At 38.8% G+C, this 24,158-nt stretch overlaps 1 protein-coding gene across 1 annotated transcript in view; it reads left to right on the top strand.

Moving 5' to 3' along the window:
* The window catches only part of SRPK1 (SRSF protein kinase 1), a 79,806-nt gene that overhangs the window by 51,712 nt on the left and 3,936 nt on the right, over positions 1–24,158 (top strand). The window contains exons 7-15 of the mRNA XM_080805798.1: positions 63–169; positions 1,248–1,413; positions 3,183–3,208; positions 3,635–3,848; positions 4,227–4,646; positions 5,021–5,121; positions 15,271–15,378; positions 20,423–20,492; positions 24,035–24,127. Of these exons, the coding sequence (XP_080661924.1) occupies positions 63–169; positions 1,248–1,413; positions 3,183–3,208; positions 3,635–3,848; positions 4,227–4,646; positions 5,021–5,121; positions 15,271–15,378; positions 20,423–20,492; positions 24,035–24,127 (1,305 nt within the window). The remainder of the gene's footprint in view (positions 1–62; positions 170–1,247; positions 1,414–3,182; positions 3,209–3,634; positions 3,849–4,226; positions 4,647–5,020; positions 5,122–15,270; positions 15,379–20,422; positions 20,493–24,034; positions 24,128–24,158) is intronic.

Below are 24,158 nucleotides of genomic sequence, written 5' to 3' on the forward strand. Positions count from 1 at the left end.
ACATTTTATCTTGCCTCTTTCTTCTTTTGTGCCTCCCTTTTCCTTCCTTAACAAACTCCTAGATATCTGCATGGTTTTTGAAGTTTTGGGGCATCATCTGCTCAAGTGGATCATCAAGTCCAATTACCAAGGGCTTCCACTGCCTTGTGTCAAAAAAATTATCCAGCAAGTATGTATCCTAGTTTTTTCTATGGGGTGATTGTTTTATATTCTTAAAGTATCAGGAGTTTCCTATATCCAATAGAATTTTTATTTTAAAAACTAGGGATTTTTTTTAATTGTTAAAATTAGGTATTTTATTCAGCCCCTAATGTTTATTCTCTCTTTAAGTGATTTAGCAATAATCATTTTTCCCAGATTCATCTCCTATAGTAATCATTAGAGAGGAAGATGTGTTCATTGACTGGTGTTGGAAATTTGGAGCACTTATCTGGAAGTTCTGGTAGCAAATATTTATTATTTGTTAATAGAGAATTGCTATGTCAAATTATTACTCTCTGTAGAACATTATTCAAGGGTATTTTCTAATATTCTGAATAGCTTTCAATATATAATAAAGAAGTTTACTCTCAGGAAAATATTAATACTTCAGAGGGCAAATAATTTGTTTGGATAATGTTTTTTGGTGGAAAGAGCTCTAACCTGGGAATCAAAAGACCTCAGTTCTTTATCAACAAGGAAATTTTAATTAAGAAATATCTAGGGGCGCCTGGGTGGCTCAGTGGGTTAAATCCTCTGCCTTCGGCTCAGGTCATGATCCCAGGGTCCTGGGATCGAGCCCTGCATCAGGCTCTCTGCTCAGCGGGGAGCCTGCTTCCTCCTCTCTCTCTGCCTGTCTCTCTCCCTACTTGTGATCTCTGTCAAATAAATAAATAAAAATCTTTAAAAAAAAAAAAGATATCTAAATCTTTCATCACCTATATTTCAACATTTTAAGAGCATATTGACTTTTATTCTCAGCCTTAATGTTCTTCATTAAATATCTCCAAATACTATTAGCTTTTTAAAACAATTAGCCTTTTAAAACTTTTTATTAATAGATGAACTCTTGCCTTTGCTCATACTTTACAGCTAATCTTTCTGGGGAAGTTTCCTTGGTGCCTTATTAAAAATGCTTTATTCTCTGTTGAAAACTACCATATTGTTCTTATATTTTTATTTTTTAAAATGTTGTATTGTGATTTCTTCCTTCTCCAGAAAGGACTTGTATTCTGTATTTGCAAGTCTACTGCTCTGTTCCCATTCAGGTGTTACAGGGTCTGGATTATTTACACACCAAGTGCCGTATCATCCACACTGACATTAAACCAGAAAACATCTTGTTGTCGGTGAACGAGCAGTATATCCGAAGACTGGCTGCAGAAGCAACCGAATGGCAGAGATCTGGAGCTCCTCCACCTTCTGGATCTGCAGGTATGTTTTCTTTAAGGACTTTAGAAGTTAATTAGAAAGTTAATTTTGGTCTCATTAGAAGTTAATAAAAGTTCTGGGGCACCCAGGTGGCTCAGTTGGTTAAGCGTCTGCCTTCGAGCCAGTCCTAGGATCAAGCCCCCGCATCAGGCTCCCTGCTCACACTCTCTGTCTCACGGTCTCTCTCTCAAATAAATAAATCTTTTTAAAAAAAGAAAGAAAAAAGTTGAGAAGTTTCTATTTTTATTCTATTACCAGGCAGTTAAGTAAAGCATCTCTCATTTAACAATAAGATACAGTAAATACTTAGGTATAAGAAAGTCTCAGCCTTCAAGACTTTAAATTTTAATCTTCAGTATTGCTCTCCTATAGAAAGAAGTCATCTAGAAATTGTGTCTTCTAGATACAGATATTTTGTATACTATAAAAGCTATTCATGATTCATATTCTTGTTTTAAAATATTTTCTCTTGTGACTCAGTGGCTATTTTTGATGTGTTTACCTCTGACCATGATCATACATACATGCTTGTTTATAGCAGTGTGATCTATAGAAGGGCAAGATAACTTTGCTATCAAGAACTTGAGTTTAGGGGCGCCTGGGTGGCTCAGTGGATTAAGCCGCTGCCTTAGGCTCAGGTCATGATCCCGGGGTCCTGGGATCAAGCCCCGCATCAGGCTCTCTGCTCGGCAGGGAGCCTGCTTCCCCCTCTCTCTCTGCCTGCCTCTCTGCCTACTTGTGATCTCTCTCTCTCTGTCAAATAAATAAATAAAATCTTTTTTAAAAAAAAATTAATTAAAAAAAAAAACTTGAGTTTAAGCACTGGATTGAACAGACCTAATTCGAATCCTGGCTTCATCATTGGCTGGGTGTTTTGAGCAAGTGTCTTGACTTCCTTTTCCCTCATGAAGAAGTTCTTGGGATTAGTTCCATGTTAAAGCAGTTGATAGGTTGCCACACAGTAATATGTGCTAAATAAATGATGGCTATGCTTGTGATGCTTTTTTTTTTTTGCCATTTGGGGTATAGATTTTAATTTTAGTAGTTTTATTATATTTGAGGAACTTTTTTTTTTTTTTTTTTAAGGAACTTGATCCTCAAGTTGAAATGTCAGTTACCATAGGTTTCCTTTAAAAAGGAAGACTAAAGAAGGGGGAAATAAGAAATTGTTTAATGGGCATAGAGTTTCATTTTTCCAAGATGAAAATGTTCTAGAAATATTACACAACAATGTGAATATAATTAACACTGTTGAACTGTACACTTAAGAATAGTTCAGAGGGAAATTTTACCTTGTGTGGCTTTGACCACAATTAAAAAAAAATTTTTAAGAAAGATTCTACCTCCCACCTAATCTAAACTAACACCCATAACATGCTATGTTACAAATTATTATATAGCTCTTAATGCTGCTCTCCTTTTAAAACTGACCATTGCCAAGGGGAAGAATTAAGAGATGGGGATTATAGGTGGGGATGAGGGCTTTTGCCTATCGTTTTCTATTTTAAGCATACATAGGAATGAGATTTTTGCAACATTAGTAGTGGAAACCAGAAATTGGGACTTGGATCTTTGCATGTATGGATTTTATCTGGAGAGGAATTTAATTTATTTAAATTCATTCTAAGTTTGCCAACTTTTATGTGTATTATTCTTTTTTAAAAGATGGTACTTCTACCAGAGTTGCTTTTAAAAACAGTGGTTTTCTCTGTAACAAACTTATATGGCTTGCTGAATGCCAGGATTCTTACTTGGTTTTCTTTTCTTTTCAGTCAGTACTGCGCCCCAGCCTAAACCAGTAAGTATAAGGTGTTTCTATGTTTAATTCTGATCTATGGGCAATGGGCAGGGATTCCTCTGTTAGGGATCACAGTTTGGGTAGAGTTTGAAAACCAAAGAAAAAAATATTCCTGCGCTTCTATATTTTCTCCAGTAAATGCCCATGCATCTTTGACAAGTTTGTACTGGTGAGGCTCCTATAAACTTGAGTGTGTCTAAAAGTACCAGCCCCACAGTTGGCTTAGAGGACCAAAATTTATTGTTAAGTTTGTTTCTATTTGGTTTCATAAGAGTATCCACATTGTTTAAGTTAATGAGAAACTTAAGTGCTATGTTAGGAAAAGAGTGAAATTTAATTAGGAAATATTAAAGTTAACAGTTATCTCCAACTGGGGGTAATGGATTAGCCACCTGAAGGCTTTATCTGTTTGTAATCTCCGCCCAGGCTGACAAAATGTCAAAGAATAAGAAGAAGAAATTGAAGAAGAAGCAGAAGCGCCAGGCAGAATTACTAGAGAAGCGAATGCAGGAAATTGAGGAAATGGAGAAAGAGTCGGGCCCTGGGCAAAAAAGACCAAACAAGCAAGAAGAATCAGAGAGTCCTGTTGAAAGACCCTTGAAAGAGAACCCACCTAATAAAATGACCCAAGAAAAACTTGGTATAAATAGAGCATACACAAAAATTTACTTTAACATTACTTTATCATTGTTCTATAATATAGTGGTTTCATGCATACAACACATCTTGGGGGTGTCCTTATACAGTAAGAGTACAGAACCTTCATAAATGTCAGGCAGGTAATATTCAAACGTAATTTCTGACTTTTCTATGGAAATGCAACATAGACTTCATTTTGCAGTTGAGTAAGGATAAGAAGATCTTTTTGTCCTTCCATAAATAGGTCTTAGATGTTCAGTCATGTTTTTATGTCACCCTGTATAAGTTCTAGAAAGCATTTTTAATCTTGTGGAGAAATCTTTTTGTTCTTTCACTCATACACATACACATACATCCTTTTTGTCTGTTTGTTCCTTAGAAGAGTCAAGTACCATTGACCAGAATCAAACACTTATGGAACGTGGTGTAGAGGGTGGTGCAGCAGAAATTAATTGCAATGGAGTAATTGAAATCGTTAATTATACTGAAAACAGTAATAAAGAAACATTGAGGCTTAAAGAGGATCTACATAATGCTAATGACTGTGATGTCCAAAATTTGAAGCAGGAACCTAGTTTCCTAAGCTCCCAAAATGGAGACAGCAGCACATCTCAAGAAACAGACTCTTGTACACCTGTAACTTCTGAGGTGTCAGATACCATGATGTGCCAGGCTTCACCAAATGTAGACCAGTCATTCAGTGAACAGGACATCAGCCAACTTCAAGAAAGCATTCGGGCAGAGATACCCTGTGAAGATGAGCATGAGCAAGAACAAAATGGACCATTGGACAACAAAGGTACCTAAACAGACATCCTTCCCCAGTACTCCTTCCCTGAATAGCATATTCATGAATTTCTAGTCTAAATCCACCATTGTTTTTATAAATAAAACTTCGTAACAGGTTCCCAGGTTACCTTCAATTTGTAAATTTTTAGCTAACTGTGAATTGTATTGGTCATGTAGTGGGTGCACAGCATTTCACTTGTCCTGAAGGCAGAGGTAGATTTTAATTGTGTAAACTGAAGGTGTTGCTCTACTCTTTTTATCTTACAAAATTTAGTGAACTTTTCCAGTCAGAGGCCTGGGTATATTGCCTCAGAGAATTTTATTAACCTTTGGGTATGTTTGTGTTCACTAAACACTCTTATTAATGATACCCTTTGTCTGTAGGAAAATCCACTGCTGGAAATTTTCTTGTTAATCCCCTTGAGCCAAAAAATGCAGAAAAGCTCCAAGTGAAGATTGCTGATCTTGGAAATGCCTGTTGGGTGGTAAGTTAAACTTAGTGCTGTGTTTTCAAGTGACTGGGAATGAAGGAAAATTTGAACTTTAATGTGCTAAGGAAGAAAACATCTGTAGGTCTGTACCCAGATTGCCAGTTAACATTTTAGTGAAAATTTTTTCACTTTTTTCTTATATACTTAACAGAAGTAGAGAGAGTAGTATAATAAAACAGCCCCCACTCCCATTCCAGTTACCTATCTCCCAGGTGCAACAATGTTAATTCCTGGTCAGTCTTCTTTTTTTGTTTTTTGTGTGTGTTTTTTTAAAGATTTTATTTATTTATTTGACAGACAGAGATCACAAGTAGGCAGAGAGGCAGGCAGAGAGAGAGAGGAGAAAGCGCGCTCCCTGCCGAGCAGAGAGCTGGATGCGGGGCTTGATCCCAGGACCCTGAGATCAAGACCTGAGCCGAAGGCAGAGGTCTTAACCCACTGAGCCACCCAGGCGCCCCTGGGTCAATCTTGTTTTATCTGTATTCTAATTCATTTTCATATTCAACGATGCTTATGTTCGTACTTCCCCGATATTTTCAAAATTGATATTGATATTATTAATTGTAACCCTTTAACTCATTTAATATTTTGGACACTTTGTCAAACAGAAATTTGTATCAAATTCAGTTGGTTATGTAGTATTCCCTAATGTACTTAGTTTTTTACACATATTTGGTAGCTCTTTGCAGTGAACATCTGTTTTGTTTTGTTTTGTTTTAAATTTTATTTATTTGTTTGACAGAGAAAGATCACAAGTAGGCAGAGTTGGGGTGGGCAGGCTCCCTTGCTGAGCAGAGAGCCCGATGTGAGACTCGGTCCCAGGACCTTGAGATCATGACCCGAGCCGAAGGCAGAGGCTTAACCCACTGAGCCACCCAGGCGCCCTGCAGTGAGCATCTTTACTCACAAATCTTTATATGGTTGTCCTTAGAACAGAACCTAAACATAGTGCTTTTTTTTTTTTAAACATTTTATTTATTTATTTGACAGACAGAGATCACAAGTAGGCAGAGAGGCAGAGGGAGAGAGGGGGAAGCGGGCTCCCCGCTGAGCAGAGAGCCCGATGCGGGACTCGATCCCAGGACCCTGAGATCATGACCTGAGCCAAAGGCAGAGGCTTTAACCCACTGAGCAACCCAGGCGCCCCCATAGTGCTTTTTTTAAAAATGAATTTTTGATGTATACTGTCCTTTAATAATATTGTTTACCTAGTTAAGAAATTGGGGGAGGGCATTATTTTTAATGGATACCTCAAAAATCTAGGATTGATTTGCACATAGATGACACTACTCGGAGTCATATACCTTGTAAACAGGAATGTTGAAGATTGCCGAAGGAAAAACTGCATTATTAAAAATCCATAATAATATGTTTTACATTTATTTTTATACTTCAGATTTTTCTATTCCATATGGCATTCAGGTAATTAGAACTACTCCACCATACCACGGTCTGATCTAGGCCAGCCAGTCTTCACCTGACTAACTGCAGGATGACTGCAGTAGCCCATTCACTCTCCCTTAGGTTGCCCGTGTCCCCATAAGACTGTTGTCAGCACATCTATCAGAATGACTTCCCTCAAAATGAATGCCAAAGTCTTTACCATGTCCCACTTACCACCAAGCAAATGATGTCTTCCTTCTGCCTGGAATTCTCTTCCTAAGACAATGTACAACTCATTTTCTTCAAGTTCCTATTCAGCTGTCATCGGGAAGATCTTTCCCTGAACACCTAATGTAATAAGCAAACCACCACTCTCCAAACCCATACACCTTTATTATATTCATTCATGTATTGTCTCTCTCTTCCTCTCCCCCCTCAATTTTTTTTCTCCATAGCACCTGTTACACACAGTCTAATACTATATAGTTGTTTGCTTACTGTCCCTTTTCCTAAATGTATGCCCCATCACAACAGATTCTTCTGTTCACTTCTGTATCTGCAGTACTTAGAAAAGAACCTAGGGAGGTGCTCAATAAATATTTAAGTCAACAAATTGTGAGTTGTGCTTTGGCCTGTCACACATGTCACGTGGTACGAACATCAGATGCTTCAGGCTTCTGGGCCTTTGTGTTTAGAATGCCTTTCTCCATTACTGTCTACCCAGCTGGCATACTTTTCTTTATTCTGCTACAAGTTGTCATGTCACCTTTACTACCACGATTACTCTTTTTTTGTCTGCATGTCTCTCCTCTTTTTAAAAAATGTGTCCCTATGCTAAAATGACTTTACCTTCTTTTCACTCATTCACTCCTTCAGCAAACATACTGGCACATGCTCTGACCTTGGTACTAGGACACAGTGTGAACAAGACATCAGTGTCTTATCCTGCTGGATCCTAGTCAGACGTCACATCTTACTGATCTCTGCAGCATCAGCAGCATCTGGCATTCAGTGATGGAATTGTGTATGATTTTCAGATTGCTTGATTTTTTTAAAATATTCTTATCAGTTATGCATGTATGTAGTTTAAGTTGATTTAAAAATCTGTCCCCTCCCTTTGCGAGTTTTTTATTCCCCACACAACAGTATTTACCTTCATATCGCTGATAAATAACTTGGCTATGCTGCTCCCAATTTTTTGGGGGGAGGCATTATACAGGATTTGCGTGCCATCACTACATCCAGCCCCCATGTTCCCGACTTAAGATGATTTGGGCTAGTTAATCATTCTATGTTTGCATTATTGGGACCCAGTGCTATCTTGAGGATACATTGTACTGATTCTTTCTCCATTTCTGCCTAAACTGTATTTCATTTGCTTACTCATCTTTATACTATTTATTACTTAATTCAATTCCACACTTTCACCCAGTGGTATAAATATGTACACTTTAATGCATGCAGACACCTTGAGTATTCTTTCAACTTCTTCCTGAAGAGCTCTGTCTGGAACCTGGAGTCTCCTAACCTGTGTTCACCTGTTGAATTGCCCGTAGGCCTGCAGCATTACTGCCATTCGGATTTCCTTTCACCATCATCCTGGAGATTATGTTTACTCTCTCTTTATGTCCCCTGCTTTCTGTCTCTTTGATCTTTCTTGGTTTACTGTAAAATTATTATTTTTTTGTTTTCTGTTTGTGGTTTTTTTGTTTTGTTTTGTTTTTGGAGTATATACAACTTGAAGTAGCTTCCTAAGAAGGGGTGTGTTAGACTGGGAGGGGGCACCTTGCATGTTTGCTAATGTCTCTGTCCTACTTTCACAGTCAGTTGGCTGCAGGCAAAGTTTTAGGTTGAAAACAATTTTCCTTCAGAATGTTTGTCATTGCTCTATTATCTTCTAGTTCCCCTGACTTGTTGCTGCTAAAGACCGTGGCCATTCTGATTCTTGATCCCTTGTATGAAACCTTTTCCCCTGTGAAAGTCTCTAGGATCATTATTTCACCATGCTGTGCCTCACTTGGGTCTGTTTCTATCCATTATACTTAGGACTTGGTGTGCACTTTTTTTTTTTTAAGATTTGTTTGTTTATTCATTCATTCATTTATTAAGTTTATTTAAACAATCTCTACTTCCAGTGTGGAGCTTGAGCTCACAACTCCGAGATCAAGAGCCACATGCTCTTCCACCTGAGCCAGCCAGGCACCCCTGGTGTGCACTTTTAATTTTGAAACTCTAGTTCTTTCGTTTTCACTCTTTCTTTGTCGTTAGGTTGGTTGGTTTTTTGTTTTCTTTTCTTTTATTTCCTTGGTTTCTATTCTCTAGCTCTGAAATGTCATTATTCAAATGTTAGACCTCCTGTGCAGGTATTATCTTACTTCACTCCTATTTTCTGTCATTTTCTTTTTGCTTTATTTTCTGGGAGATTTCTTGACTAGTTATTATATGCCTTATTTTTTCTCATTTCTCTCATTACATTTTTACTTCTCAAGAGTTCTTTGGTTCTCTGATTATCTCTCAGAAGATATAATTTATTATCCCATTTTTCACATTGTTTCTTCCTATGTGATGTCAGTTGCCTTCTTTCTGAAGGAAAACAGGGGGTTCAACATGCCATTACTAGTCACTTGATTTCCCTGTTTTTTAAAATGGTACTCTCCCCTCAATTGTGTGGAGCATCCTTCAAAGACCCTATTTTACCCACTCCAGAGAAAACCTCTAAATGGTCTGTCTGGTCAGGGAAGACGCTGTTAGATTGCATCATGCCCTGTGTTCCGGAGCCCTGTTTCTTTATCTTTCTTTTTCTTTTTGTTTACATTTTTAAAAAATTATTTATTTATTAACATATAATGTATTGGGGCGCCTGGGTGGCTCAGTGGGTTAAAGCTTCTGCCTCTGGCTCAGGTCATAATCTCAGGGTCCTGGGATCGAGATGCACATCAGGCTCTCTGCTCAGCAGGGAGCCTGCTCCCCCCACCCCCGCCTGCCTCTCTGCCTACCTGTGATCTCTCTCTCTGTCCAATAAATAAATAAAATCTTTAAAAAAAAAAAAAATATATATATATATATATATAATGTATTACTGGCCCCAGGGTTACAGGTCTGTGAATCGCCAGGTTTACACACTTTATAGCACATACCTTCCCCAATGTCCATGACCCCACCACCCTCTCCCTAACCCCTTCCCCCTGGCAACCCTCACTTTGTTTTGTGAGATTAAGAGTCTCTTATGGTTTGTCTCCCTCTTGATCCCATCTTGTTTCATTTATTCTTTTCCTAACCCCCCAAACTCCTACGTTGCCTCTCAACTTCCTCGTATCAGGGAGATCATATGATAGTTGTCTTTCTCCGATTATTTCGCTAAGCATAATACCCTCTAGTTCCATCCACGTCATCACAAATGGCAAGATTTCATCTCTTTTGATGGCTGCATAGTATTCCACTGCATATGTGTACCACATCTTCTTTATCCATTCATCTGTTGATGGACATCTAGGTTCTTTCCATAGTTTGGCTATTGTGGACATTGCTGCTATAAACATTTGGGTGCACGTACCCCTTCGGATCACTAAATTTGTATCTTTAGGGTAAATACCCAGTAGTACAATTGTCGGGTCGTAGGTAGCTCTATTTTCAACTTTTTGAGGAACCTCCATGCTGTTTTCCACAGTGGCTGCACCACCTTGCATTCCCACCAACAGTGTAGGAGGGTTCCCCCTTCTCCGCATCCTTGCCAGCATCTGTCATTTCCTGACTGGTTAATTTTAGCCATTCTGACCAGTGTGAGGTGGTATCTCATTGTGGTTTTGATTTGTATTTCCCTGATGCCGAGTGATGTGGAGCACTTTCTCATGTGTCTGTTGGCCATCTGGATGTCTTCTTTGCAGAAATGTCTGTTCATGTCTTCTGCCCATTTCTTGATTGGATTGTTTGTTCTCTGGGTGTTGAGTTTGCTAAACTCTTTATAGATTTTGGATACTAGCCCTTTATCTGATATGTCGTTTGCAAATACCTTCTCCCATTCTGTCAGTTGTCTTTTGGTTTTGTTAACCGTTTCCTTTGCTATGCAAAAGCTTTTGATCGTGATGAAGTCCCAATAGTTCCTTTTTGCCCTTGCCTTTGGCGATGTTCCTAGAAAGAAGTTAGCAGCTGAGGTCAAAGAGGTTGCTGCCTGTGTTCTCCTCAAGGATTTTGATGGATTCCTTTATAACATTGAGGTCTTTCATCCATTTTGAGTCTATTTTTGTGTGTGGTGTAAAGAAATAATCCAGTTTCATTCTTCTGCATTTGGCTGTCCAATTTTCCCAGCACCATTTGTTGAAGAGACTGTCTTCTTTCCATTGGACATTCTTTCCTGCTTTGTCGAAGATTTGTTGACCATAGAATTGAGGGTCTATTTCTGGGCTCTCTATTCTGTTCCATTGATCTATGTGTCTGCTTTTGTGCCAGTACCATACTGTCTTGATGATGACAGCTTTGTAATAGAGCTTGAAGTCTGGAATGGTGATCCCACCAACTTTGGCTTTCTTTTTCAACGTTCCTCTGGCTATTCGAGGTCTTTTCTGGTCCCATATAAATTTTAGGATTATTTGTTCCATTTCTTTGAAAAAAATGGATGGTATTTTGATAGGGATTGCATTAAATGTGTAGATTGCTTTAGGTAGCATAGACATTTTCACAATATCTGTTCTTCCAGTCCATGTGCATGGAACATTTTCCATTTCTTTGTGTCTTCCTCAATTTCTTTCATGAATACTTTATAGTTTTCTGAGTATAGATTCTTTGCCTCTTTGGTTAGGTTTATTCCTAGGTATCTTATGGTTTGGGGTGGAGCCGTTTCTTTAAGAGAGTGGTTGTTGTTTTAAGATTTTATTTATTTCAGAGAATGCTGCTAGAGACCATGAGGTGGAGGAAGGAGAGAAGTGGAGGGAGAGGGAGGAGCAGACTCCCCCAACATGGAGCCTGACCTAGGGCTCCATCTCCCTGAGATCCGTGACCTGAGCCAAAACAGAGTCAGGTGCTTAACTGAGCCAGCCAGGCATGTCATCTTTAAAAGATGTTTAAGGCAGTGTTTCTGGGTTAAATCCCACCCTCACTTGCAGTGATACGTGATACTGCCAAACCCTGAGCCCTGAGGCAAGGAGTACTCTGGTATTTATCCCATTGCTTCTCAACTTGCACCGGTGGCTTATTCAGTTTTCCTGGATCCACTAAGATGTTTACCAGTGATCTGTTTTTCAACCTGTAAATTTTATTGCTCTAACTTCTTTGTCATTCTCTGTCTTTGTTAGTTCGTGTTTTAAGAATTAACACTGAATTCGGGATGCCTGGCTCAGTTGGTTGAGCAGCTGCCTTCCGCTCAGGTCATGATCCCAGCATCCTGGGATCGAGTCCCGCATCGGGCTCCTTGGCTCGGCAGGGAGCCTGCTTCTCCCTCTGCCTCTGCTTGCCTGTGCTCGCTCTCTCGCTCTCCCTCTCTCTGACAAATAAATAAATAAAATCTTTAAAAAAAAAAAAAAAGAATTAACACTGAATTCTTACAAAGGTGGGGTTTCAGGAGTGGGAGGATGTGTGTGTTTGTATCTGATCCACCTTCTCTACTTTCGCTGATTCTTGGCCTCATTTATCATTTACAGCATCTTTCTAAAGCAATAGTGAGGCACAAGTAGTAAAGACAACTCCCTTGAACAGCATGTCCATTTTTCTAAATGTATCACTGAAAAGGATGCCTGAACCCAATTCTAAAGAGCGTGTGTGTGTGAAGGTTTTCCCACACCAAGCAGTTCTTGGACAGTAGTCTGAGAATTCAGCTCAATTCTGACATTATCTACCTGGAGAAAAATGAGATTCCACAGGTAAAGGGCTCGGTTCCACAAGACCTCCCTCCACTTCAGATCCCAGTTGCAAGCCCAAGTTACCTTTGCTTCTGACCAATCGGCTATAAATTGGAGGTTCCAACAACCCCCTCCAATTCAGGATGCCAGTCACGAGTCCGGGTTGTTACCTGTACTTCTGACCAACTGGCTGTAAATCAGAGATTGCCACAGCCCTTTCCTTGGGTTTGGCTGATTTGCTAGAATGACTAACAAAGCTCAGAAAAACCCATTTACTCACTACATTGCCGATTTATTACAAAGGATATTAAAGGATACAAATCAATAGCCAGAAAAAGAGATACAGAGGGTGAGGTCTCAAAAGAGCTTGGGACCTGCCCCAGTGGCATGTGGCAGCATTCTGGTTCCTCATTGTGGATGCTTCCCAAACCCCTCCTTTTGCATTTTTATGGAGGCTTCATTACATAGGCATGGTTGATTCACTTACTGGCCATTAGTGATTATTCCGTCTACAGCCCCTCTTCCCTCCCCTGAAATCAGAGATTGGAACTTTCGGTCCCACCCTCTGTTCATGGTTAGTTCCTCTAGCAACCAGCCCCCATCCTTAGGTGCTTTCCAAGTCAGCTCATTAACATAAACTCAGTTGTGGAAAGGGGCTTATAAATAATAAGACACCCATTTTACTTTTACAGCTCTAAAGTGCTTTCAGGAACTGAGGACATATAATAAATATACTCCCTTTTGTTCTTATTGTTCCAGAAATTCCAGGGGTTTAGGGAGTTTTAGCCAAGAAGAGTGGATAAAGACCAAATATATATGAGAAATGCATTTTTAATGACTCGTACACTTGAATGGCTATATGTGTATATGTATCTGTCTTATAAATTACAGTATAATTGCAAGCAGTACATTTCCACTTCAGACTCCATATCTGAGCCCATTGTTCTCCTGTAGAACCACTTCCCTAAGTCTGTCAGTCTCTGTTTTTGTCAGCAGACAGCTAACCCTTTAGGCCTCTGCCACTGAGTTCCTACTGTCTCCTACATACAGCCTTTGAATTTTTAAATTCTGCTTGTTCTTTCTTTGGCTATCCCTGGGTTTACTCTTCCCACTGCTCTTTCCACAACCAGTGCTCAGATTTTCATTACTGGCCACCAACCAGCAAATGACTGGAATGATATCCTCAGATATCTTGTCGTTCTCCCTGGAGCACACTTTTCTGTGTGTTAACATGAAGTGATGCCAGATGAAATCCAAACTCCGTCCTAGCAATTAACCGTATGTGGCTTTAGCAGGTATCTTTCTGTGCCTCTCCTGGTGATGTGCTCCTCCTGGTAGAGGAGTACAAAAGTCGCTCTTTCTGATCAGTCTTTGTCCCTTTGGAGCTCTGGTCAATACCAGTTTCCTACCTGAAGCTTTCTCTGCCTAATATCTCCTCTTCACAAATGTTCTTCCTTGGGGTGCCTGGCTGGCTCAGCTGGAGGAAGATAGTGACTCTTGATCGTGAGTTCAAGCTACATTGGGTGTAGAGATTACTTAAATAAATAAAACTTTAAAAATAGGATCAAAAAACAAATGATCTTCCTTGTTTTTGAATTCCAGTAGGATTAAAGAGTCATCTTCCACACTTTTTTGTTACATGTTTTTTAATATTATCTGGATTTTGTGTTGTGGCTATGACTCATTCTAAGCTTTTTTCTGCAGTGTTTTTTATTATGGCCAACTTCAAACTTACACCAAAGTAGAGAGAATAGAACCCTGAAACCCTGTGTCATGATACTAGTGTCACCCAGCAATTATCAACTCACTGCCAGTCTGTTTTCATCTATACCCCCACTCTGCCACCCACTCCAGATTATTTTGAATTATGTCCCAGGTATCTTATTTTCATTCCTAAATATGGCTTTCTAAAAGATGACTCTTTCAGGCAACCATGACACTGTTGCTGCACCTACAAAGTTGGCAATTCACCAATATCAAGTATTCAGTCTGTTTTGCCAGTACCTTATAAACATTCTTTTAATTTTTTTGTTGTTTGAAACAGGATCCAAATAAAATCTATGAATCCAAAATTGGATACTATGTCTCTTAAATTGCTTTTACCATAGTTTTCCCCTTTTCTTCCCATGCAATTTATGTGTTAAAGAGATTCTGATTGTTCTGCTGATTGCATTCCCATGGTACTTAACATATGATCTCTTTTTCCCCGAGAATCATGTTTGAGTTTTTAGAGGAGTGTTGGGGATGAAGGAGAATGGGAGCAAGAGTTCTTTATAGATGGTGCTTACAAGATTCTTGAAACTTGAAGCCTAATTTTTTATTTCCTCATAATGAGCACATAACAAGGAAAGTTTGAATTGAATCTAAATTGGTGGCATTTATTTGTCGAAGCGCTTATTACTATAGACAAATGACCAACTTAATTTTTGCTTGGGGTAATAGTTTTCCATTTCTTAAAAAGCAATTGTTATTCCCTAATCTGTATACCTATCTTATGGTTAGACTTACATGTTCGTTAAAATAATTTGGAGTAGATGGTGTATTAAAGCAAAGTACTGTTTGGAGCTAATAGCGTCAATATGATACTTTTAGTAAACTAGCTAAATGAAGACTGGTTTGGGGTGCCTGGGTGGCTCAGTGGGTTAAAGCCTCTGCCTTCGGCTCGGGTCATGATCCCAGGGTCCTGGGATCGAGCCCCGCATCGGGCTCTCTGCTCTGTGGAGAGCCTGCTTCCTCCTCTCTCTCCCTGCCTGCCTCTCTTGCCTACTTGTAATCTGTCTGTCAAATAAATAAATAAAATCTTTAAAAAAAAAAAAAAAGACTGGTTTGAGGAAAATAAGAGATTTATTTTAATCTCCATTTTTTTATGATTTGTTACTTTTTAGAATAAGTGAATTTTAAAATACTGTGTCCTTCTCCATTTACTCAGCACAAACATTTCACTGAAGATATTCAAACAAGGCAGTATCGCTCCTTGGAAGTTCTGATAGGATCTGGCTACAATACCCCTGCTGACATTTGGAGCACAGCATGCATGGTAATGTTTTTCCAAACCCTTGACCTTCACTTAATTATGTGGTAGTTTTATACCTTGCCCTGCTTGCTAATTTCAGTAGACCAGCAAATTTACAAACAGGAAAACAGATTTTTTATGATGTACCACTAGCACTCTAAATCTTATGTCTGGAGAGGTTGGAATTCAAAAGCTGATTAAAAACATCTGGCATTCTGTGGCATCTGGGTGGTTCAGTCGGTTAAGTGTCCGACTCTTTGATTTCAGCTCAGGTCATGATCTCAAGGTCATGAGATTGAGCCACCACTTTGGGCTCCATTCTGGGCGTGGAGCCTGCTTGAAATTCTCTGTCTCAAAAAAAGAGCATCTGGCATTCTGTTTTGGTGTGCCAAATTGCTGCTGGTTGAAGGCACCAAATGTTTCTTAGCATGGGCTTCGGCCGAGGGGATTAAAAATAACTGCTCCAAGCTGGTACTGCTTTTGATTAGGAGATAATAGTACCCTTGCCCTTTCGGCTCTGATCTGTTTTCAGATTAGGGAAACTGTGGAAACTACTTCATTCTGTATAGTTTGACAGTTCCTCAGCTATCTTTGCACCTCCAAAGATGTGAAAGCCCAGTCATCCAAAGAGTCTTAAATTGCTGCTTTGTCCCTGTCAAACAAGTACTCAGGTAGTCAGATTTAGTTGACATTGAATGGTTTCCCACAGGTAACCTTTGTTGGAATGTGTTATACTGTTTCCTTAAATAGAGTATACTCATCAATTTGACTTGTAATTCTGTGTTTCTTCACTTATTTCTCTTGTACTTGGTTGTAAATGCCATGCTGACAGGAACCATGTCTGTTATGTATAGCTAAGTGTCTGGTTCGGGGCCTGGCACATTCTGAGTAGATGCTTACAGTGTGATTCTGATGCTCACTATCCCAGGTTAGGGCAGACTTCATGGGTTAAGGGCAGAGTTTCCCAGAGGGCCCCTCAGTCAAACACCAGCTGCAAGCTCTGGAGTCCACAGGCCACTTACAGTTCCGACCTGCTGGCTACCTATTGGGAGGTTCCATTATCCTTTCAGATTCAGTAAATTACTAAAAGGATTCACAGAACTTGGGAAAGTACTAAACTGCTATTGCAGTTTTGTCATAAGGGCTACATATCAGAACCAGTCAAATGAAAACATGCATAGGGCGAGGCCTAAGAGGGTCACAAAGCTGAAGCTTCTGTGTCATTAGGACATGTCACCTTCCCAGGACATCAGTGTGTACCACCAGCCAGGGAGTTCACATGGGCTTCAGGTGCCCCGTTTTTTATTGAGGTTTCATCACTTAGGCATGATTGATTGAATGAATTGTTGATCATGTGATTGAACTCAATCTCCAGCCCCCTTTCCTTCCCTGGAGGTTAGGATAACGCAGGCTCAAAGCCCCAGTCCTCACACAGTTGGGTCTTGTCCAGTTAGGGTGCATATCCAGCCCTCCTCTTATAATTATCTAGGAGCCCACCATGAGTCACCTCATTGGTATAATGATTAGGGTACAGGGGGACAACGTGAATGACAAAAGGCATCATCACTTGGAAATGCCAGACTTTTAGATGCTTCCTCTCAGGAAACAGGAACAAAGACCAAACAAATTCTTTATTATATAGCAATACTTAAATATTGGTGGACCATCAAATGAGTAAACTAAACCAGAAGCCTATTAAACTGTCATTTCAGTTGACATTGTTCACTGTCAACTTTGGCGAAGACTTGAGAAACTACAGACTAGAAGCCCCAGCCTGTTTTAGGTCATAGATTTCTTGAGACCCACATTCCTAAAAAACTTTGTCTTCCAGAGGTAATAGAGTTAAAACCATGTCGTTAATATGGCATGACCTTGTAAATCATTGTGTTATGGCATATCAGTGGCCTGTTAAGATGGTGGACTTTGTGAAATGTGAGGGTTGGTACTGTGTGCATAAGATGAAAGAACATTGGAATAAAATCTAATTTCTTGGGGCTCCTGGGTGGCTCAGTGGGTTAAAGCCTCTGCTTTCGGCTCAGGTCATAATCCCAGGGTCCTGGGATCAAGCCCCACATCAGTCTCTCTGCTCAGCGGGGAGCTTGCTTCCTCCTTTCTCTCTGTCTCTCTGCCTACTTGTGATTTCTGTCTGTCAAATAAATAAATAAATAAATCTTTTTTTAAAAAATAAATAAATAAATAACTTTTTTCTTGCCATACTTTAAAGCTTTGTATTTTCAGGAATTTGATTTGCTGGAGAAAATAAGTGGTAGAGATGCCACCAACTACAAAATATAACTAGTCTGTAGATGACATCTGGTTTATGATGATGTGGTTCTTAGTAGTGGGTTAATTGTTTGGGGGCAGTAGGTCCTGCTTGCTATGTAGTATGTTAATACTAAGGCAAAAGATAAAAGGGGAATTAACCTTGCCCCCTGTTTGGACCAGCTCACAAGTAGGAATTTTCTCAACCAAGGGAGGGAAAGCACTTACCTGACATAAGACAATATCATGAAACTTGAACGCCCTTCGCCGTTAAGTTTCTCTTATTTTGCAAATAGATGTAGAAATGTTGCTTTCTATTTAGCCATAACCAGAAAGTAAAAATAAATCCTGTAATATCAGAAGTGTCTGGAAAGATGGATCATCCTGTATCCAGTGCAATTAATTGATGGAAAGACTGGAGCCCTTTCTGAGAGATAAAGAGATTGCCTGCCACCTTAGTGATTGAGACTACCAAGTTAGAGGGCAGTTACAAAAAGGGAGAGTTCTATGAAGACCACTTCGGAGTTGACAAAGAAGTAATGCTTTAAAATCCTCCATTCTGTAAAATCCTCCATTCAAAATTATACATTTTGAAAAATGTATAATGACTTCTGTCTACCACTGTAGTATCATATAGAATAGTTTCACTGCCATAAAAATCCTCTATGCTCTGTTTACTCATCCCTCCCTCTCTACCCCCTGTACCTGGCCACCACTGATCTTTCTATTGTGTTTTATAGTTTTGCCTTTTTCAGAATGTCCTAGAGTTGAAATCATAAAAGTATGTAGGCTTTTCAGATTAGCTTCTTTCACTTCTAATATTTAACGTTTGCCTATGTCCTTTCATGACTGGATAGCTCTTTTGCATTTTTAGCAGTAAATGATACTACATTGTCTGGATATATACCAGAACACAGGATTTCCTAACTTATTGTTGCCTCTGGTTGTGAGCATGACGCTGACTGTCACAGAACAGGCTCTTTAGTCAGTGTAAGACCAGCACAAGAGTGGGAATAGGGAACCCTGGATTCTAGGATGGGCTTTCTTGCCTGTCACTTTTGGTTACAGTTTTCTCATCTACAAAGAAAAGGGTGTTCAACTAAAGTGTTTCGTTTCTAACTAGAGCTTCTGCTAGTTTTCACTTCTGACATTGTGATTGTTTGGTTTCATTTGTGTTTTTCTGCTATTATCTTATTTACAAAATTGTAACTACGAGCAACTGCCATATGTTCCAAAAAATAAAGTTCTCAGAGAACTTGAGGTAACTAGTTGTTAAATGTCTGGGTGAAAAATTTAGAAAACATTGAAATCTTAGAAATTTTTCTTTATTTCCTTGAATTTTAATTTCAGTATTTTCACTGCACTCCCATTATGAGGCTTTGAAAAAGTACTGGTTTCAGAAGAGATTAACAAATTTTAATGAATGAGAATCACAGTTTGTTCCTGTTCTCCTTTGGGACTATAAGCCTCAGGATAAGGGTAGAACAAGTTATCAGCTTCAGTTTCTTGATGAACTTCTAGAATATAAAACCAGCTAATGCCTTGGAGGGTAGTACAGTTCAGGTAATACAGTTTTGAGAAAAGCTGTCCTGTGGTGAAATTGCAGAAGCGGACTCTGAAAAGCCACAGAGACCTAATCCTAGGACTGAATTAGAGAGTACAAACCACACCACAGTTTTTGAAGTTGTCTGACTGTTGACTTAATCAAAATTGACCTGTGACTGGCACTTGACTTACAACTGTACTTTTATACCAATATAGTCCTTTATAAAAATTACTGTTACATTACATTTTTTGACCCATTTTTTAATCAGTGAAAGATTAATATAGGCCTATCACTCAGATGCTGTCTTTCCGTAATGCTTGGTGTATATTCTAAAGGAAATCACTTTTTCATACTTGTTGAACACTATTTACAAGAGGTTTTCATGTAGAAGACCTGTGCCTGCCTTTTCCTGGTATGTGAATGCCATACCTGCCAGTCACATAAAACATGAATGGCTCTTGACTACATTTACACTTAATCTTTTTTTTTTTTTAAGATTTTATTCATTTATTTGACAGAGAGCACAAGTAGGCAGAGAGGCAGGCAGAGAGAGAGGAAGGGAAGCAGGCTCCCCGCTGAGCAGAGAGCCTGATGCAGGGCTCGATCCCAGGACCCTGGGATCATGACCTGAGCCGAAGGCAGAGGCTTTAACCCACTGAGCCACCCAGGTGCCCCTACACTTAATCTTTTTCTGATTTTCCTTTAGGTCTAGGAATTGAGGATTCTACTGGAACAGTTTAGGGGGTGCTTCCCAAAGCAAAACTTAAAAATGTACTTTTTGCCAAATAATTAAGAGTCATAGGTAGAGAGATGTCTGTCTGAGTTTCTTGGTTTTGATTTTGTGTACAGAATCTTAATTTCTAGCTATGTGAAATTATAACATAAGAAGACCCTTTTCATGAATAATTTAATAACTTAGAATTAGCTTAATATCCACATGTTGCCCTCTCTAAGCAAAAAGAGAAATTCAGGAGAGCCGAATTGCTGATAGGAGCATAGGATGGAAGAATCCATATGTTGATATTAATAGTTTTTGCTGTTTTCCCGCTCCATTTTACTAAGAAACTGGTGTGGAAGGAAAACTCCTTAGATATAATCTCAGACATTTTTAAAAATGATCATCTGTGGCTTTTTTAAAAAAGAAAAAAATTACTTCATATTGAGTCAGGTAGTAAGCAATAAGCTTCCCAAAGGCTACCTTTTTGTTTGTTTTGTTTTGTCTTGTATTAATGCTTTCATATGCTGTCCTCTTTTTCTCAGGCCTTTGAACTGGCCACAGGCGACTATTTGTTTGAGCCTCATTCAGGGGAAGAGTACACTCGAGATGAAGGTGAGTCTCCTTAACTGAGAGTCTCTGTGCATGGCAGTTACACTTTCCATGTGTGATTAACATGGTTTGTTAGTACTGAAGAGCTTAGTCTTTTTAGTGTGCTAAGAATATTTAAATCCCAGAAAAGATAGAAATGTAAGATGTTTTATATTAAGTATTAGATACACTAGATATTTCATAATAGCTATTAAAGAACTATATGAGGATTAAAGAAGAGACCACAGTTGGTTAATAAACTAAAACTTATATTTGCCAGGTAATTTCTTCTAAAACATTTGGTTATCTTCCTTTCTGTACGAATCAGTGATTGATTCTTCACCCACTGTGAACAACCTGTTCATCAGCTTGTTGCTCAGTTATGCCTGCAACTTTATTTGGAAGTCAGTAATTTTACATACAAACACACTACTTGAGTGGTGTTTGTGAATGCAGACACTAGAGCTTGTTTGTCTATATAAACTCTACAATATTTAGCATTCTTTTTCCCTTTTCTAAAAATTAAAACCATACTTTTTTCTTTGTAAATGATACTGACATTTAGAATTCCATTCTAAAACAGTGTTATTGGGTCGCCTGGGTGGCTTAGTCAATTAAACGTCTGCTTTGGCTCAGGTCATGATCTCAGGGTCCTGGGATTGAGCCCCACATTGGGCTCCCTGCTCAGCGAGGATCTGTTTCTTCTGCCCCTCCTCTTCCCTGTGTTCTCTCACTCCCTCTGTGTCTGTCTCTCTCTGATACATTTAAAAATCTTTTTAAAAAAATAAAAGTGTTATTGATTTACATTTTGTGATAGCTGATGGGAAAGGCCCAAGCTGTCAGTTGCTCCATCTGAGAGGCTGTGAAAGCACACAACTGAATATGTGATTTTTTTTTTTATCATGGTCATGTCCAAATAACTTAGATAATAATGTGAATGAAAGAACTATTAAAGAAATGTCTTGCCTTCTTTATTATACAGTTTCAGCAGGTTTTATTTTCAAGATTAATGGGGATTACTTTGAGAGAACACTAGCAATGTAGCCTCCCAATGTGGAAAATATGTCCTTTACTTTCTGTGCTTCCCTCAGTTCTTAGGGAAATCAGGTTTTGTGCTGTGTGGAACCAAGAATGCTCTCCATTTCTTAAACCATGGTCCCTTGGGATAGTAATAGGTAGTGTTAGTAGGGCCTCTTGATACTCCTCTAACACATAATCTGTTTGGAAAAAGTTATGATAATTCTGATTGCCAAATGTCTATTGTAGTGAGTACAGTTTGGATGTTTTTCTATATATAAGCCCTTTTAAGAATATACTGTAATAATTATCTATGTACACATTAAATTTTCCCTAATCTCTGCTTTCTTTTTCTTTTTTCTTTCTTTCTTTTTTTTTTTGCCAGTTATAAGTTTGGGGCTTTGGACATTTTTTAGAAATGCTCTGTTATACCTGTTTGAACAATTGATTTTTTTCTCTTTACTTTCCTAGACTCCCTGTAAATAGTTGTGGTACGGAACACATATAACAGCTGAAATTATACTCTGTAGGGTCTTATGTTACCAAACCTGAAAATTGAAGTGTATCTAAAAAGTCCCAAATAAGGGGCAAGGGAGAACTGTCTGTTCTAGATACTTAAATTCAAATTTATTTCCTCCTGTACCAATTAGTACTAATAGTCCTTAGAGGAAACTACTGTAGTTTGGTCCGTAAGAGAAGAAAAAAAGCTAAACCCTTATTCCCTAGCAAGTATATGCATAGTTTGTTATAAGTCACTGTAGGACTGGGGCCTACCTAAGAGGCATGTTTTCTGATGTCGTTGATGTTCTACAGCCCTAACTCTTGGAATAATACTTGATAATTTTGCCTATCAGGTATATCATTCCTATGATTAATTGATAAGCCAGAGACAGGCTGCTGGAATTAAATGTAAAATAACACATTCAAGAGAAAAATAATTTCTTGGTACAGGAAAAATATTAAAAGAACCAATACTTCACTTGGAAGTTTATATTAAGATGAACTGTAGTCTCATTTATACAAAAACATTTATTTGCAGGTTTTGCCTAAAATGAGCAGAAATTTCTTGACGGCCAAGTCTTGTTAGCAAACGACAAATTCAGTCAAGACTGCCAGGAGTTTGTAATGATTTCCTGAATGCAAAGCTGTTTTAAAATGACAGCACTGAGTCCTTTACTTGAGAAACAGATAGGACCTGACACCATCACAAATTCCCACAGATAGTGATGTCTCTGGCATATCATTACTGCCCTACAGGATTAAAGTCATTTATAAAGCTCTTTTGTGCCATCACTTTTTAAAATTCCTTCCTATTCTTAGTTGCTGTCACCTGCAAAGTAAAAAAGTAGTAGAGTTTCCTGTAAATGTGGATGCTGGCTGGTCCCGGGCTCACCGCCTGGGGCACACTTCCCTGGCAGTGCTCACAGTCCACATTCATGCTGGGATAGTTACAAGACACTACTACGACGTGGGCATCTTTTACTGGCCCACAGAAGTCAAGTAGTTATACTTGAAAATGTTTGTGCCAATTTCTACTTTAAAAGTATGATGTATTTTAAAACAATTACCCGGCTCTGAACTACACATGATAAGATGTGGATTCATTTTGAGTTCTAGCTCCTGTTTGCCCTGTACCTTCAAGTAGGCCATTTATTCTGACGTTCTGTTTTCTCACTGTTAAAAATGGGGCATCTATTAGTTTTGACCTGTTTTACAGGGTGATTGTAAAAACTCATCACATACGAGTGCTTTAATTGTTGTGAACTTTGTTAAATAAAGTGATACTATTACTACTTGAAGTCTAGAGTAGTATCATAAATAACAGTGTCTAAAGTGTATTGGTAGTTTTTTTAACCTTAACTGAAAAATCCACCTGAATCTAGATGTATAGACAAAATAGAAATAAAGATACAGATAAGCCTCTAAACTCAAGGGTGGGCCTTGCCAGCTGCTATCAGGTGACCAACCACCTGAAATAATTCTTGACCTTCCCAGTCTCCCCTGGAGTATCCTTGGTTATATTTGTAGTTACTTTTAAACAGCTAGGCCTGAAAAAGCTATTCATTTAAAAAAAAAACAAACAAAAAACCTCTTTTATAGCTTGTCCTTGATCCTGTTCTTCTTACCCTTCTATTTTAGACCACATTGCGCACATTATAGAGCTGATAGGCAGAATTCCAAGACGCTTTGCCCTCAGTGGGAAATATTCACAGGACTTCTTCAACCGCAGAGGTAGTATTATTAACATGAGTTTTCATCTAGGCCCCAGGGATACAACTTCAGGAAGCAGAGCATTCACACCAAGATTGTTTTTAGTTATAACTTTAGTCCCACTGAAGTGGGCACCTGATTTTTTTTTTTTTTACAGTTTTCTGGATTCTCCATTAGATGGATAGAGTCCTCTTCCTATTTAGGACAGAAAGCAAGGCTGAAATGCTTTACAAAGAGGTGTGCATGCTACTCTTTCTGCCATTGTCTAGAACTGCATTTGTTACTCCTGTTATGTATGTCTTTTTTTTCCCCCCTCCTGAAATGTTTGAAACATACAGATCACATTGCATTGATCATAGAACTTCTGGGGAAGGTGCCTCGCAAGCTCATTGTGGCAGGAAAATATTCCAAGGAATTTTTCACCAAAAAAGGTAAAATAAATGTGCTTGTTCCCAGACATTA

The sequence above is a fragment of the Martes martes genome (assembly GCF_963455335.1).
Source record: "Martes martes genome assembly, chromosome: 6".
NCBI lineage: Eukaryota > Metazoa > Chordata > Mammalia > Carnivora > Mustelidae > Martes > Martes martes.